Source organism: Equus caballus, chromosome 10 (genome assembly GCF_041296265.1).
Source record: "Equus caballus isolate H_3958 breed thoroughbred chromosome 10, TB-T2T, whole genome shotgun sequence".
Taxonomy (NCBI): domain Eukaryota; kingdom Metazoa; phylum Chordata; class Mammalia; order Perissodactyla; family Equidae; genus Equus; species Equus caballus.
Genome location: NC_091693.1, coordinates 89,164,600 through 89,178,666, shown reverse-complemented (window position 1 = coordinate 89,178,666; position 14,067 = coordinate 89,164,600). Strand labels below are relative to the sequence as shown.

The following is a 14,067-nucleotide window of genomic DNA, read 5'->3' as shown; positions in this document are numbered from 1 at the left end:
GGTTCTTGATTTGAGTCTGCTATGTTTTCAGAACCTAAAACATTGTACCTCATTCCCGTTCACAGATGAGTTTGACAAATGTGAGTCAGAGAAAGATCAGGACTCAGGGGAAATGCACAGCTGAACGGTGGCCCTCTTTCTCTAACTTGGGACTAACTGGAAGTGATGCCTTCACAGATGTGGCTATTTCTGCAGCCCCTGGTGGCAGGAGTCACCTGGACCACATCTGCATCTGTGCTCTTTCCCTCTCCTGAGCAGTGGGTCCTTTTTGTTGAATCCTATTGGTTGGCTGGTAACATGTTATCTGGTGAGAATCAGGATATTAACATATTGTTATATTCTTAAGAAATTATCTTTATTTTTAGTTGTTTATCTAGACATGCCAATGGCTATTTAGGCCACATTTTGAGCAAAAACTCACAAGATGGTTTTTTTTCCCAAATCTCACCTGTGTACACAAAACAGCACAATTTTAAGGGTTTGCTTAAAAGAACAAAGCATAAGAAATACAGTGAGATACAAGCTCATAACCAGTTTTCAAATCAGTGAGCAGATCTGAATCAACACGAGAAAAGGTTACAAAACGAGTCTGTTTGTAGGAAGCGCTGTCTGTAGACTGTGTTGCGGGACACGCTCCACGTCCTCTGCGAGAGGCCTTAAGCAGGTCAAGGTGGAGCCGGGGTTCGCTCAGCCCAGCTGGGAGTTGTGGGTAGGTCAGGGCTCCGTGAGCAAGGTTCTGACTGCTCACGGACGCTGTGAAAACGAAAAACAGGCTTTCCCATCAGGCCTGGCAGTGATATATAGTCTCTCTCTCTTAACTTGATTTTGACTCTACCTTTCGCTTACTGAAAATAGCCCTTTGATACCTTTCTTCTCAGGCAATGAAAGAATTGAACTTGATCGGTCAGCTATTGATGGTGCATGGACTAGAAGAAGAAGAAGGTGAGAAGTCCGTGGGCGTCCAATAGCTGTGTCTTAACTAGTAATTGGATTCCTTCCGTGGAAATATTGCAAGAGAGCCACTAGTAGGCAAGTAGGCAAGAAAAAACAGTTTTCACATTCTCTTTCTTTTTTATTTTTTTGCCAAAAAGCAAAGAACTCAGATGGTTGAAAGAAGGACACAGATGCATCTGGTTTACGCACGAGGTCTCATTTTACTTCAGATTTTTATTGTACTAGTAGCTGCTTCATAAGCTTGACTGTTGGATATTCGGTAGTCTTCTCTGTGAGCTCTTCTTCAAGACCTGATTGTAACATAAACCCTTTTGTCCTATAAACTTGGAACTACTAAAAACATCCCAATCTTATTTAAGTTATGATATAAATATAATTTAAACAAAGTCTATTTCCTAAACTCAAGGTAAAGGCCCCATTAGCTAAACTATCATCTTCCATCTTATCTCTACTGTATTGTCTCCGGGAATGGCTGTCCTTGAGTTGACCTCATGTACATTAAATAGACAGCCCCAAAGCCCTGTCTGCATCACAAACCGAAATAAGAGAGGTTTGGAAGCAGGAATACATTCAACATGTCCTCTGTGGGGCCTCACCAAGCAGAGAGCTTCAGAGTGTTTTAGCAATAAAGACTCGTGTGTCAGTTCAGAGTTGTTACAGAGAAACAAGAACAAAGTTAGTGCTGAGTTTTCACAACTTCCCTTCTTACCCACATCAACAATTTTGAATTATTGTCCATCCATTTCCTGAGGTTTTCACACTTTCTTTAGTACCATCTGACAATGTCTCCTACTTTAATGAAAATATAACCAACTTTCCAAAATTTCCCCTAAGCCTTAACCCTGCCAGCCTCAGTCTCTCTACAGGAACTTATTACAATCCAGTCAAGTTTTGAACATTCCATTTGTATGTTAGGAGGAAAAAAAAAAAGCAGTTACACTTAGGGAGTGAGTGTTAGCTGTCATTCTCTCGGCTCATGAACCAGCTTGGCAGTGGCAGAAATGATCAGATCATTCTCCCATTACCACATCGTTTAAGGTAAAAAGAAAGAGGCCCCACCAATTTTCATCTAACTTCTAGAGAAAAGGTTGAACGCACAGTTTAGCTGACTAGAGAATGCTGCAACCAATCGATTTTCCAGCCAAGTGTCTGCAGACAAAATGACAACAAAATCCCAACTTGACTCTGGAGCCGTAATTGACCACAATGACCTGCCAGGAAGGCAAATTCTGTCAGAAAACTGAAATATTTTCTTTGCTTAAATAATGTTAACTTCAGCTAAACAGTTGGGTAGTTGTTCACATGAAATGAAGGAGAAAGAAAAATCCAGTTACTATCAACACCAAAGAAATGCATGCCAACCATAAGTCAAAGGTGCTTTGGTACTGTAGCCACAGCAGACGAAAGTGGGGTGGGGGCTCAGGGGAGTTCCCTGACGCTTAGATGACAGGGTCACAGAAGGCATGTGAGACCTGCTATGTCTACCTTCGAGGTTGATACACCGCCACGTCCATGACAAGAGTCACACACACACGAACTCATCAGCTGGCTTGTTAGAGCCGTGTGCAACATTGCTGTGTTGGAAAGGCCTTCCGGCTGGCTGGAAGGGTCTCGTTAGTCTGAGGACACGCTCCTTGTGCCGTAGAGTAAACACTACGGTCTCAAGAGGAATGCACGTGGAGTTCCCACGAGAGTTCCTCAAAGACTTTATTCAGTTTGTTTTGTGACCTTAGCTGGAAAGCAGGAAGATGGACGTGGAAGGCAGTTGAGAAGGACATCTGTGAGGATTCAAGTTGGGCAGCTTCCAGAGGATGAAAGACGTTTAAAGTTAAGGCCTTTATCTGCAAACAATAGTATATTAATAAACTCTAGACCATATTTACAAACGCCTTCTCTTGTATGAAAACTAACAGTATCTGTTCACAGTGCCGTTGTTTATACAGGTAGCGACCCCACCACACTCACGGATTTTGGCCTGGGGTTCAGTAGCGCTGTTATCTACAGAAGATGTACAGTGTGGATAGAAACATGTCGCTGAATCTGAGTTACTGATAAAAGACGGATCGGCTAAGGGTGCAAAGGAATGAACTGTACAGCACCTTCCCTCGGATGGGGTGGGACACGTGGTTTCTGGAACTGAGAAGACGCAGATCTCGGCCCCAAAGTGGCCTAACGTCAGTAACAAAGCAATGACCCCCCCTGTTCCGGCCTGGGTGCACTGAGCGATCTTAGCCCAAAGTTTTAGATCCATTGTCTAGTGCATACAATAGAAAAGTTAAAAAGATTTATTATTATTTTTATCATAATAATTATTATTAAAATAGAAGTTACTTTCTCTCACACTCTCATCTGTGCGCTGGCACTTAAGACCAATATCCTTGGAGTTCCAAATATGCTGGTGTTTTTGTCACGCAGATCAGCAGTCAGACGGCAAACGCGAAGGTGCTCCAGACTGAGGAGCTGCTGCCCGTCCTGTGTGACCCAGGCCCTGGGGACACGGCAGAAGCACCTCCCTCCCACTTCCCGATCCCCTCCTCGCAGGGCGAGCTGCTCCTGGACTCAGCTCCCACGTGGCTGGATGCAGTTGCTCCTTTCGGCAGCTAATGCTGAGGTGACGACTGAGGTGGCGGATGGCTTCTGTACACTTGGACAAAGGAGGGAGGCAGGTGAGGATGAGGAGGGTGGCGTCACAAAGAGCCCCCGGGGGAGACCCAGAGAGCGGCTGGGCTGGTGGCAGGAACCCCTCAGGGCTTCTCCCCTCCCTGGAGGCCTCTGCTCGAGGAGGTGCCCAGCCTCTCGGTGTGCAGAGCAGGGGGCAGGCCTGGCTGGCACTAGGGGGTGTCCCCTCTGGTCCCAGTCTGCTCCTCCTTCTCAGCCCCCTGGCCTGCGAGGTCCGGGCCGCCTCCGCTGCCGCCTCTGTGCGGCTTGGGCAACAGGCTCTTCCACTGGGCTTTGTTGTGTGCGAGATGGCTTAGCATGTTCTCTGACAGGGCGCTGTTTCCCGTGAAGCGGGCCCATTCCCGGAACAGGGGCTCCACGATGTAGGTCATGAAACCTGGAACGGGAGGGCCAAACGCATGATCATGAGGACAGTAGAACGCACTGTTCCTCCCCACAGGCGGCTGGGGCCACCGTGCGCTCGGCCCAGGGACACGAAGGCAAACGAGATGGGGTCCCCACTCTCAACTTGGGAGCTTAAGATATGTCACCTTGGGCTTGACATTTAACCTCTCTGTGCCTCGGTTTCCTCCTTTGTAAAAAGGAGCTAAGAAGCGTACCAAATGCACAGGGTTGTTAGGACAGTGAAAGGACTTAACACACATGACATGCTTAGGAAGCTTCTGGCACATAGTAAACACAATAACTACTAACTGTTATTATTTGAGAAGGGAGAAAGACATATGAACAAAAAAGTAAAATAAAGTCGGTACTAGGGCTAAGGAGGGTCGTGGTGGGGGGAGGGCAATGACATCAGCGAGGGCAGGTCACTGATTTAGACCCTCTGAAGGATGGCACGTTGACCCCATAGGATGTTCTTGCAGAAGTATTGTTCATAGTGTTGTCTTACTTCCAATTATGTTAGACGACTAAGTGCAGGTAAAGAAAAGTTCCTCTGTCTTCGGTACGGATTTTCACCTGCATCAAAGTCCTGCTTTAACGACTAGATGAGGTCGTTTGATATTAGACTTTGTGTGCACGTTTGTTCTCTTAATTATTTTAGACTTGCTGCTTTCTAATCGTGTTTCACTGTTAATGTGCTCTCTGTATTAACATGGTTTATTAAAACAAAGAGAACTTTCAGTCTAGGCTGGAATTACTGGAATCATCGCAAACTTGGACATATTTTGGTTTACTGCATTTCCTTGAAATGTAGGTGTGGGGAGAAAGGCAAGTGTTTTCAGCATGACAAAGTCTTCCAACAACTAACGCTGGGTGTTTACAGGCATGTGAATTATAAGGCTTGCTCTGATGATCTTCTTATCCGACAAACAGCAGACACTTGACCTTTGAGGAGGCTACAGAGATGGGAAAAGGATGCAGCAACGCAAAATGTTGTTGCACATGTCTGCATTATCGCATCTTATGTGAACCGTGATTTAAATATTATAAGATCATTTTGTATAACCTGAGCCTGAGGAAGAAAGTAAGCCAGCAACTTTCTCTATATTTCAGTAAGGTTAGACACGGAGTCAGCAAGGGATGGTTTCATTCTTGAATTTTCCTCACCTCCTTCACAGCCTCCATATCTAATTTCTAATATTGTTCACGTTACGAGAGATTAGACATCTAAAAACGTAGTCTGCAACATTACACTATTTTAAAGTTCAAAGTGTGAATATCTGTCAAGTTTATCTTAAATATAACAAAAAGTTACAAACCTAACATTTTAAAGTCCAATACTTAAAAATCAACTCATTTTCTTCCCGAAGTTACTGTGGAATTACACCTCTGTATTTCTACTCGCAGGTGTAAAGACCTCTCAGAGTAGAGGGAAGGCCATCCCAATGTCTGAATAGACGCGTGGAGGCAAGTGAAGGAAGTCTTCTGCGAGATCAGCTCGAGAACCTGTCCTGCTGGTGCCAGTGAGTTGTACCAACCTCCCTCTGCCACTCGGGGATGTACTGGCTTTGCCGGGATATTGTCCTGCCCGAGGTGGGGGGGGCCCGGGAGAGACGGTAGCCTCAGAGTGAAAGGGATGGAAGGAAAGCCTCTTTCTCCTCATCTTTCTGTAGCTCTCACCAATCAGAGATCATTCCATTTGTATCTTCCTTTTTAAAACACAGCGTTTGATAGGGAGAGGGAGGAACGGGGGTGGGAGGTGGGGAGTAAGCCCCACTTCCACTTGGGTGAATATCGATTATCTAAACAGAAAACCGGGTCTGAACCCAAGATGGCGCTCAGGAAAGTCTCATTGAGGACTGGGACAAGAAAAAGAGAGGGGACATTTTCAGTCCCAGGGGAGTCAGGACAGAGGAAATGGCTGCATTACTTAGGACCCCCCTGGAAAAATCCTCGTCTCGGAAGCTGAAGCCGTGGCTCCCATTAGACTCTGTTTATCTGTTCGGATTTTTCCAATTTTAATTGTAAAAGCAACATAACCATCCGAACTAGGCCTGCCCACCACACCTCCCCGCCCCGGACCTACAGCTGGGAGACAAGGAGCAGAGACAGGGAAAGGTCTGTGCACTAGGGGTTGTGTCAGAGCCACCGTTGCTTTCTCCTCATCCTTGGTGTGCCAGTGCAGCAGCCGTGGGATTTTCCTACACACTCAACCCCCATCCCAGTTTCAAAACAGTAACCATGGTAACCACATTTTCCTGAGCTGAAAATCAGGGCATACGACCTGACAAAATAAGTGTGTTCTCATGACAACAACAGGAGAGAATCTCTGAAATCAGGTCTGTTTGCAAATCCAGGTTGTGATCTTTACAACGTGGACACTTTTCTTTGGGGGTTCACAATGCTGTCGGCAGTTGCCTGGCAAATTTCTTTCTAGCCGGATTTTAACACACTGGGTCCCGGGGTTAGGATTTTGGTCAGGGTCTGTCCCTTCCGTGTCACATCTGCATCTGCAGAACCTCTGCAGCTGAGGCTGATCCAGGCAGCCTGAGGCGGCGGCATTTCTGTTGATGCTGCTCCCCTCCCCCCAGCAATTCCGTAGCTGCCTCCGCTCTGGGTTCTTCCTGGGTCCTATTTTTTATAACACTGCCCCCCTCCTTTTTTCAGTTTAATTGTAAAAACAGCATAACAATATTAAGGCTATTTGGAAAAAAATGGACAGCCAATAATCTCACAATTCCAACATACCTATTTTAATATTTGTACATTCCATTCAAATCTTGGTAACTAGACTGATTTTGTCCCTATTTCCTCAGGATGACTTTATGACTTTTGTGGTTAGATTTGAGGCTCGGTGTTGCAAGCAGATCATTCTAACTTGCTAAGGTTTTCTTAATTTTCAGCTGATCTTTTGGGGGACCCCTTTCTCCCCCAGCCTTGCAGAGGTCTGCAGCACTGTGAATGCATTAAGCTGGCTACCTGAGGCCTATGGGAACTGATGAGAAATGCGGACCGGTGCGTGTCAGGGCCATAGCTTATAAGTAAAAGAGTTGAAGTTCTGAGCTTGGTTTTAACTGGAGGGAACTGCAAGGAAAAGAAAGACTTGCTTTAAATCTAGGTGGAATTGGTAGAGTGGTTTTCTTTTTCTTTTTTTCTTTTTTTTGGTGAGGAAGATTGGCCCTGAGCTAACATCTGTTGCCAATCTTCCTCTTTTTGCTTGAGGAAGATTGTCACTGAGCTAACGTCTGTGCCAATCTTCCTCTTCCTCTATTTTGTGTGAGGGATGTCACCACAGCATGATCTGATGAGTGGTGTGTAGGTCTGTGCCTGAGATGTGGGCCCATGAACCCTGGGCCGCTGAAGTGGAGCATGTGAACTTAACCACGGGGCTGGCCCCAAACTGGTAGAGTGTTTTAAGGAGCAATAGAAATTCTTCCTGGATCACAAATATCTTCCCCACTAAAGTGCCTAAAATGTCCACAGTTTGATTTGCTTAACGATCTTACGCATAACTTCATTAAAGTAATACTTATTTTAGATGCCTCAATGTTGCAGGTGAGCAGTTTATTGCCATCGACACTTGAAAGCGTGGTCCTGAGAGAATGAGACAGTGGAGAGTGGAGAGCATGACAGCCCAGGCCACAGGGCTAGCACGGCTCACGGGGCACGGCCTGGGGTCTGAGCCCTCGGGGCCGTGTGCTGGGAATGAAGGGTAGTGACCCAAACTGGAAGGCTCCTAAAGGCAGATTCTGCTGACTTCCCACCCTTCAAGTCCTAAAGAGGGTGCAGGGTAACTCGCTCTTCAGCAGCGAATAGTTGATTTTCGTTCCTTTCCTTCTTGCTATTTGGTTTTGATTCCATTCTGAACTACCAAGGTGATCCAGGTTACTTAAGGGTCTGTAACAAAGCCTTTTCCCTATTTTTCATAATTTCTCAGTGGAAATTACCTAGTGGATTTTTACCTAGGATTATTACCTACTCATGGCCAGAGTGTTTATCTGGACTCAGCCGTTCACAGGGGCATTGATTAAACCTCCAGTTTGGATCTTTTAAAAGCTGTGTGTAGCTGTGTGTGGCAGACATACCAAAACCATTCATTTAAAATAAAGATTGAATTCAACTCACCAATTTGTATACTAGGGATCGAATCTTTCTGTTGATTACAAAGAGGACTGATTTCCAGTTCAAATTTCTGTTCAAGGTCACCTAGGAAGAAAGGAGAAACACACTGGTCATCCAGGACTTACAAAAGTGAGCGGTGAAAGTTTTAACGACCTGGTTGGAAGAAGCTGTTCTGGGAATTACTGCTCCCCTCTTGTTATCACTGGGAGTCCTTTAGCACTGACTTGCTCTGGTAGCTTCCAGTGAAAATTCCAAGTATCAGTGTGTCAACAACCGTTTACAATAGGCTCGTTGCAAACAGGTGTGCTCTGGGTCTTTTTTGAAAAAGATGCATAAAAACAAGAGCACAGCTAACGGGAGATTTCCTAACATGAAATGGAGGTTCTGTCTTTAAGCTACAGGTTAAGAAAACAAATTTTATGCTTTTCTGATCCTTTCACTCTGCCTGACCCTAGTCCGGTTTCCCCTGAATGACCAGGAATAATGAGGAGGGTAGGAAATGAAGAAAGGGACTGGAAGATCTTATCTGAGAGCATCTTGGGCTGCGGCTACACAATTAGTCGGAAATAAAGGTCTGCTGTCTTTTATTCTGTCGCCTTAGAATTTTACCTAATGTAACTGAAGTTAAAAAAAGTCTAGAGGTCAGAATGATATTTCTTTTTCATGCCTTTGTCAGCTAGAAGACCAAAGGAGAAATGCATCATGAGCAGCTTGATCAGGATACATATTATCGGTTCCACCTGAGGGTGAAAAACGGTGGATAATTTTTGCATTGGGGAAAAATAATCTGGCTGATCAGTGGAGAAGCTGGTCCTCAGAAACATTAGCTGGGCTCACAGCTGTGTGTGCCCTCCTCTCAACTAGAAGAGATACAAGGACAGCACTTATGTCATGCCGACTGTGTGCCAGGCAGTATTCGAAGCATCTTACCTATTAATTAATCTGATCCTCATAATTATTATTGTAATCCCATCTACAGGAGAGGGAATTGAGATGAAGGGGAGGGAAGTGTGTTGACCCAAGGTCTTACTGCTAGAGATCGGGAGGCTGGATTCCAACCTAGGAAGTCTGCTCTGGAGTGTTCCTGAAGGCTCCTACAGCGAGAACCGTAGGAACACCACCTGTCCGTCATTTTCTCTCAGGCTGCAGCCGTCCCTCCCACTGTCTCGTGGGCCCTGGTGGTTCTCAAGTGACGGGAGGAAATGACTCTGGCTTAGACTGAGGAGTCCAGGGAAGCCAGACGAAGTGTTGTGAGGGCAGAGCAGATCCATTTCACACTAAAATGAACTCTCCTGCAGCCAGTCTCGCTCCTCACAGCCACCGTTGTGCGAATAGTCATTTTTTGGGCAGGCTCCACACTTTGGAGCAGTTGTGCTTGACTCCTCCCTTCCCTCCTCCCTCCATATCAAATCCTGTCCATTCTTCTCTCGAAATACCTTTCTTCCCCACTTTCACTCTGCCTGACTCCAGTCTGGGTTCTTAATAACTCATTTTTAGTTTTTGCTTCTTAGCTAGTTTTCTTCAGTATTTCTTCTGCTTCAATTATGTATGTTGGCTTAATCGCGCCTTCTAAGATGACTCCCATTGTCATGTTCTCTTCTATAGCCTGCTGTGCAGGGGCCTCCACAAATCCTCTCATCCTCATCTTCTTGTGGACCAGCAGGTCGATGAGGCAGGGGTATGGTCCGCCCCCACCCAGTGCCTCTGCCCATTTCCACTCCTATGGAGACCAGTGGTGTCCAATCGGACCCTCTGCAATGATGGAATGTTCTCTGCACTGTCGGCTATAGCAGCCCCTTCAAGTCTGATCAGTAAAACTGAGGAAGTAAATTTTACTTAATTTAATGAATTTAAATTTAACTAGCCACAGGTGCCTGGTGGCTCTCCCACTGGAGTGCGCACTGCTCATCCCTTAGCACCCACTTCAGATTCTCCCTTCCACAGCTCTGGACCTTCTCCTGGGACCCCCACTAGGAGAGGGCTCCCAGGTAGATCATTTATTCGCCCACTCAGTCAAGACATATTCACAGAGCACTGTACGTTCCAGACACTTTGTTAATCAAGGTAGAGAATGCAAAGAAGAAAATCGCTCAGTTTGTCTCCCCTCGGAAGCTTACCGACGAGCATTTTGAGGTTACGAAACATAGACTAACTACACTGGGGCTTTGGGTGTCGGAAAAGCACAGTTCTGCTGAGGGTTAGGCAAGGCTGGAAGCAGATGGCCAATAAGGACTCTGGGAACCTTGGTTGATTGAGAAGATACCAATCTGTAGTATCAGATTACAGTAGGACAGAAATTCTACTTCCTTAAGGCGTTGAGGGGAGGGGGTGAACGATATTTAGATTCCTAACCTCTGTTCTGAGAATTTAACACTGTTTTCCTAATTCATGGCATTCCATCTTTCTTTTCCCCTCTGCTCTCAACCTTGACTTTAGGGGTTTTCCTTTCCTCGACGTCACAAATCATTAAAGATACTTTGGCTGGGACTATTAGGAGTCTGTGGAAGCCCAAATCCTAAATTGAAAGCCAGAATAAGATTAATCAAAATGATACAAGTCATACTTATAAAATTTTTTAAAAAATGAATTCAGTATGGAGGACAGGCCGTTTGGACGGCCATCGGGTCTGGTCTTCCCCTCTGAAACGGCCAACTTCTGCTACACCACAAGGCTGGTAAGCAAAAAGGACCTGACCTGAGATCTCTATTCTCCGTCCTCCGCCAGGAGACATGCCAGAGCAAAGTGCACGGAAGCTCACCTTTAGTGATCTGAGTCACACATATTCTAGATTGTTCCACCTGTCATGCGGCACATACAGAGATTATTAGGACAACAACCAGTTTCTGCAGAGAGATCTTACGGATTATGTTTCTTGGTTGACGCATTTCGTCCACTTAGTTAACAGTTTCAACTCACCAACTCTATGGCCCTCACAATCTGCCCAGGTGACATGGTCCGCACCCCCCCCCCCCCCCAAGTAGTCCACAATCCAGATAAGGTGCACGACAAGCACAGGAAAAGGTTAAACTGACGTCTGTGGCAACAGGAGCACACAGCTGAGTCGAAGCCAAGACGGACAGAGCAGGGGCTTCTCTGTCCACCGTTTGCTCTCCGAGGATGAAGATCCTGGCCCTTCGCTCACTGTGCTAGCTCAGTTTTTCTCTCTCCCACAGTGAAGTACTTACCTCGTCGAATCTAAAACCGCCCTGTTCCAGTTTCGTCAGAGCTCCTTCTGTCTTTCCCTCGGTGGAGATTTTATAGAACTGACCTCTTGCTCTCTAACCGCTCACCCTCGATGGAAGTGAGATGGAGGAGCCGAGGGGGCTGCATGAGAGCTCGGACGGCGAGGGCGAGAGGTGGGGAGCAGGGCCCTCCGGCCCCGCGTGAACCCTCTCTGTCTGCTCTGTCTCCTGTCTCTGGGACCAGCTCGATGGCAATGACACATCTTTCTACGGAGGCCTCTCCGACAGGCTCTCTGTTGCTATTGTGACCTCCCCACGGAGCTGGCATGTGGGGCACTTCAGGCCTTATTTGTGCTCAGCCTCTCCAACCTGATCCTGTCGCTAACACCAAGGCACTGTTGTGCCTGAGCAAACATCCGGAGCCTGAAACCTGGCCCGAGGACACGGGGCTGCGTGAGAGGCCCGGCCCTCCCCGCGTCATTGCCTTGTTTCTGAATGAGCTTCATCTCTTAAAAATTATACCCTACCTTGGGGCCATTTGTCTTTTCGCTGTATATATTTGAGAGGATGAACTCAGTTTTTGGCTAGCTGTGCTCTGTTTCATTATTAACTTCATTTAAGAAAGCGAGGGGCAGGAATACAGGAAGGCAAGAGTCTGCCTCCTTCTGTCAGAGCAGAAAGCGTTGGCCCGAACGGCAGTTAGCCTTCCGGCTGCGCTCAGCTCATTAAAAAGATCAGAATACAAACCAAACTGTCCCTCCCAGTCCTCTATCCACAGAGGAAAGCCATTATAAAAATATATATAAATATACGTAAATATAAATATTCCACTTTCGCTCATTTTTATTGCACCTCCTTGCTACCTGTTTCTGTAGTAAGTGGATGCTATTACTTTTAAAATTATCTCCAGAAAAGGGCAGGATGGTTTGCAAGAGAGCTAAAGAGGAAGATTAGGATAATGAGAGTTGAGGAACGAACAAACGTCAGGGGGGATTAGCCGTTTCCTGTTTTATCAGGAAAACTGCCTGCCGGGCAGGGGCCGTGGCCAGGCCACCGTGGGTCACTAACCTTGCCTGTAGAATTCCTCGCAGACTCTTTCGCTCCACTGCTTGCTCATCTCCCAGACTCTGCAAGGGTTGCAGATGTCAGCACACTTCAGGGCAATCTGAGGAAGGATAGGGCAGGGCAGGTGGTCAGAGGGGGACCCTTCAGCAGCAAACAGCGCCTGAGCCCCAGGGGCTCTCAGACCCACCTGCCCGCCTCCCGGGACCTGGCTGGCGTTGACAGACGGCCTCCGAGGAAACAGCACTTATTCACCAGCACACAAAACCTCCATTCAGGACTCCCTCTACAGCAGCGAGAGGGAGAGGAGTCACCGTCCAAGGACACGGAGCTTCCTGGAGGAGCCTTGGGGTGGGCAGGCCAAGGAAAGCTGCAGCCTGGCTCCTAAAGCTGCCCCGCCCCTCGTGGGCAGGGAGGCGGCAGGGGCCCCAGCCAGACTCATATGAGATCATTTGGACCTCATTCCCACAGTGGCCACGCTGACGGACTCCATACATCCCTTAGATGGTGTGTGTTGCATTTAGGTGCCCGCGTCTGTGTGTGAGCAAGCTCAGGCCGCCAGCCTGCGAGCTGTCGTATCAAACCTGGGAGTGCTTGTTTGCACAGCGACATCAAAGCTTGCCTCACACTGTCTGGATGTGGGATGCCAGATTTTTCAGTGATGCTGACCTTAGGAGGTTTAGCTTGAATTCCCAAAAACGTAGATTCTCTCCCTTAACCGCCAACTGCCAAGAGGCGGCTGCCAGATGGGCCGGTGGTGGTGTGCCCCGCCCACCGGCAATGTCTGTTTGTTTTGACCCAGTTCCTCGGGATCACACAAGTGCTAACAGCGCTGGGGTCGGGGAGAGCCTGGATCCCATGAAGTTGCAAATTCGGTTGTTTATTTTCCCGTTAATGGGGGCACGGGTACATGTTGGAGTCACCATGGGCCGGAAGTCCCCCCCAGGTTGTGCCCTGTAGGGGTTCACTCGTGTTTGCAAACTTTCCTTTTGGAATGCAGGCATTCAGGCCAAATCTTTCAGCTCCTCTGGACTTGGCTCAGTCACTAAAATCAGGTACGTGGCTCAACTTTGTGGCTAGAAGTCTAGCTGAGGCAGAAAGAAGGAAGGAGACAGAGCTCCAGGCCGGGGGCGGGTATTTCCTCGGGAGGATGGAACACTGTGGACACGACAGAGGGCAAAGACGACCACAGTGCCGTCTCCTTTGTGCAGCTACGTCTCCCGGGTAAGAGGAGGTCTGTCCTGAGGAACCCAGGGTCCCGCCATTCAGTCTTTTGCACCAAAAGGAAAGAAGGAAGACAGGAGAAAATGGAAGATGGAGAAAAAACTCTGGTTTGGATATCAGCTCATATTTCTACTTCCCGGGTCCCCTTGTTCTCACGTCACAAATGGCTTCTTGCCGTGGAATAAAGCAGAAAGGGTTTGATTTTCTACGGTTCAATTTATTCAGTTAAGCTTAAAATAATTTATCTATTGCTGCCTAAAAATGGTACAACTAGGTAAACACGTCTGAGGCTCAGAGAGAGATATGAGTTTAGGTAGTAAAGGGAAGTGAAGCAGGGCTTGATTAAGTAGGTTTCAGATAAAGGAAGGCAGCTTGTTTGTCAATTTTTGTCTGTACCGTAGTTCACATAGTACACTTTTGGCTTATAGAAACATCTTTCTAAATTGCCAGGTACCACCGTGCC

At 47.1% G+C, this 14,067-nt stretch overlaps 1 protein-coding gene across 3 annotated transcripts in view; it reads right to left on the bottom strand.

Moving 5' to 3' along the window:
• Positions 1-336: 336 nt before the first annotated feature.
• Positions 337-14,067, bottom strand: part of PDE7B (phosphodiesterase 7B) — a 294,049-nt gene continuing 280,318 nt past the window's right edge. For all 3 annotated transcript variants that reach the window (XM_005596942.4, XM_070225499.1, XM_014735201.3), the window contains 3 exons: positions 12,387-12,483; positions 8,140-8,220; positions 337-4,009 (listed from right to left, as the gene is read on the bottom strand). In XM_005596942.4, coding sequence (XP_005596999.1) covers positions 3,786-4,009; positions 8,140-8,220; positions 12,387-12,483 — 402 coding nt within the window. In that variant the 3' untranslated portion in view covers positions 337-3,785. The remainder of the gene's footprint in view (positions 4,010-8,139; positions 8,221-12,386; positions 12,484-14,067) is intronic.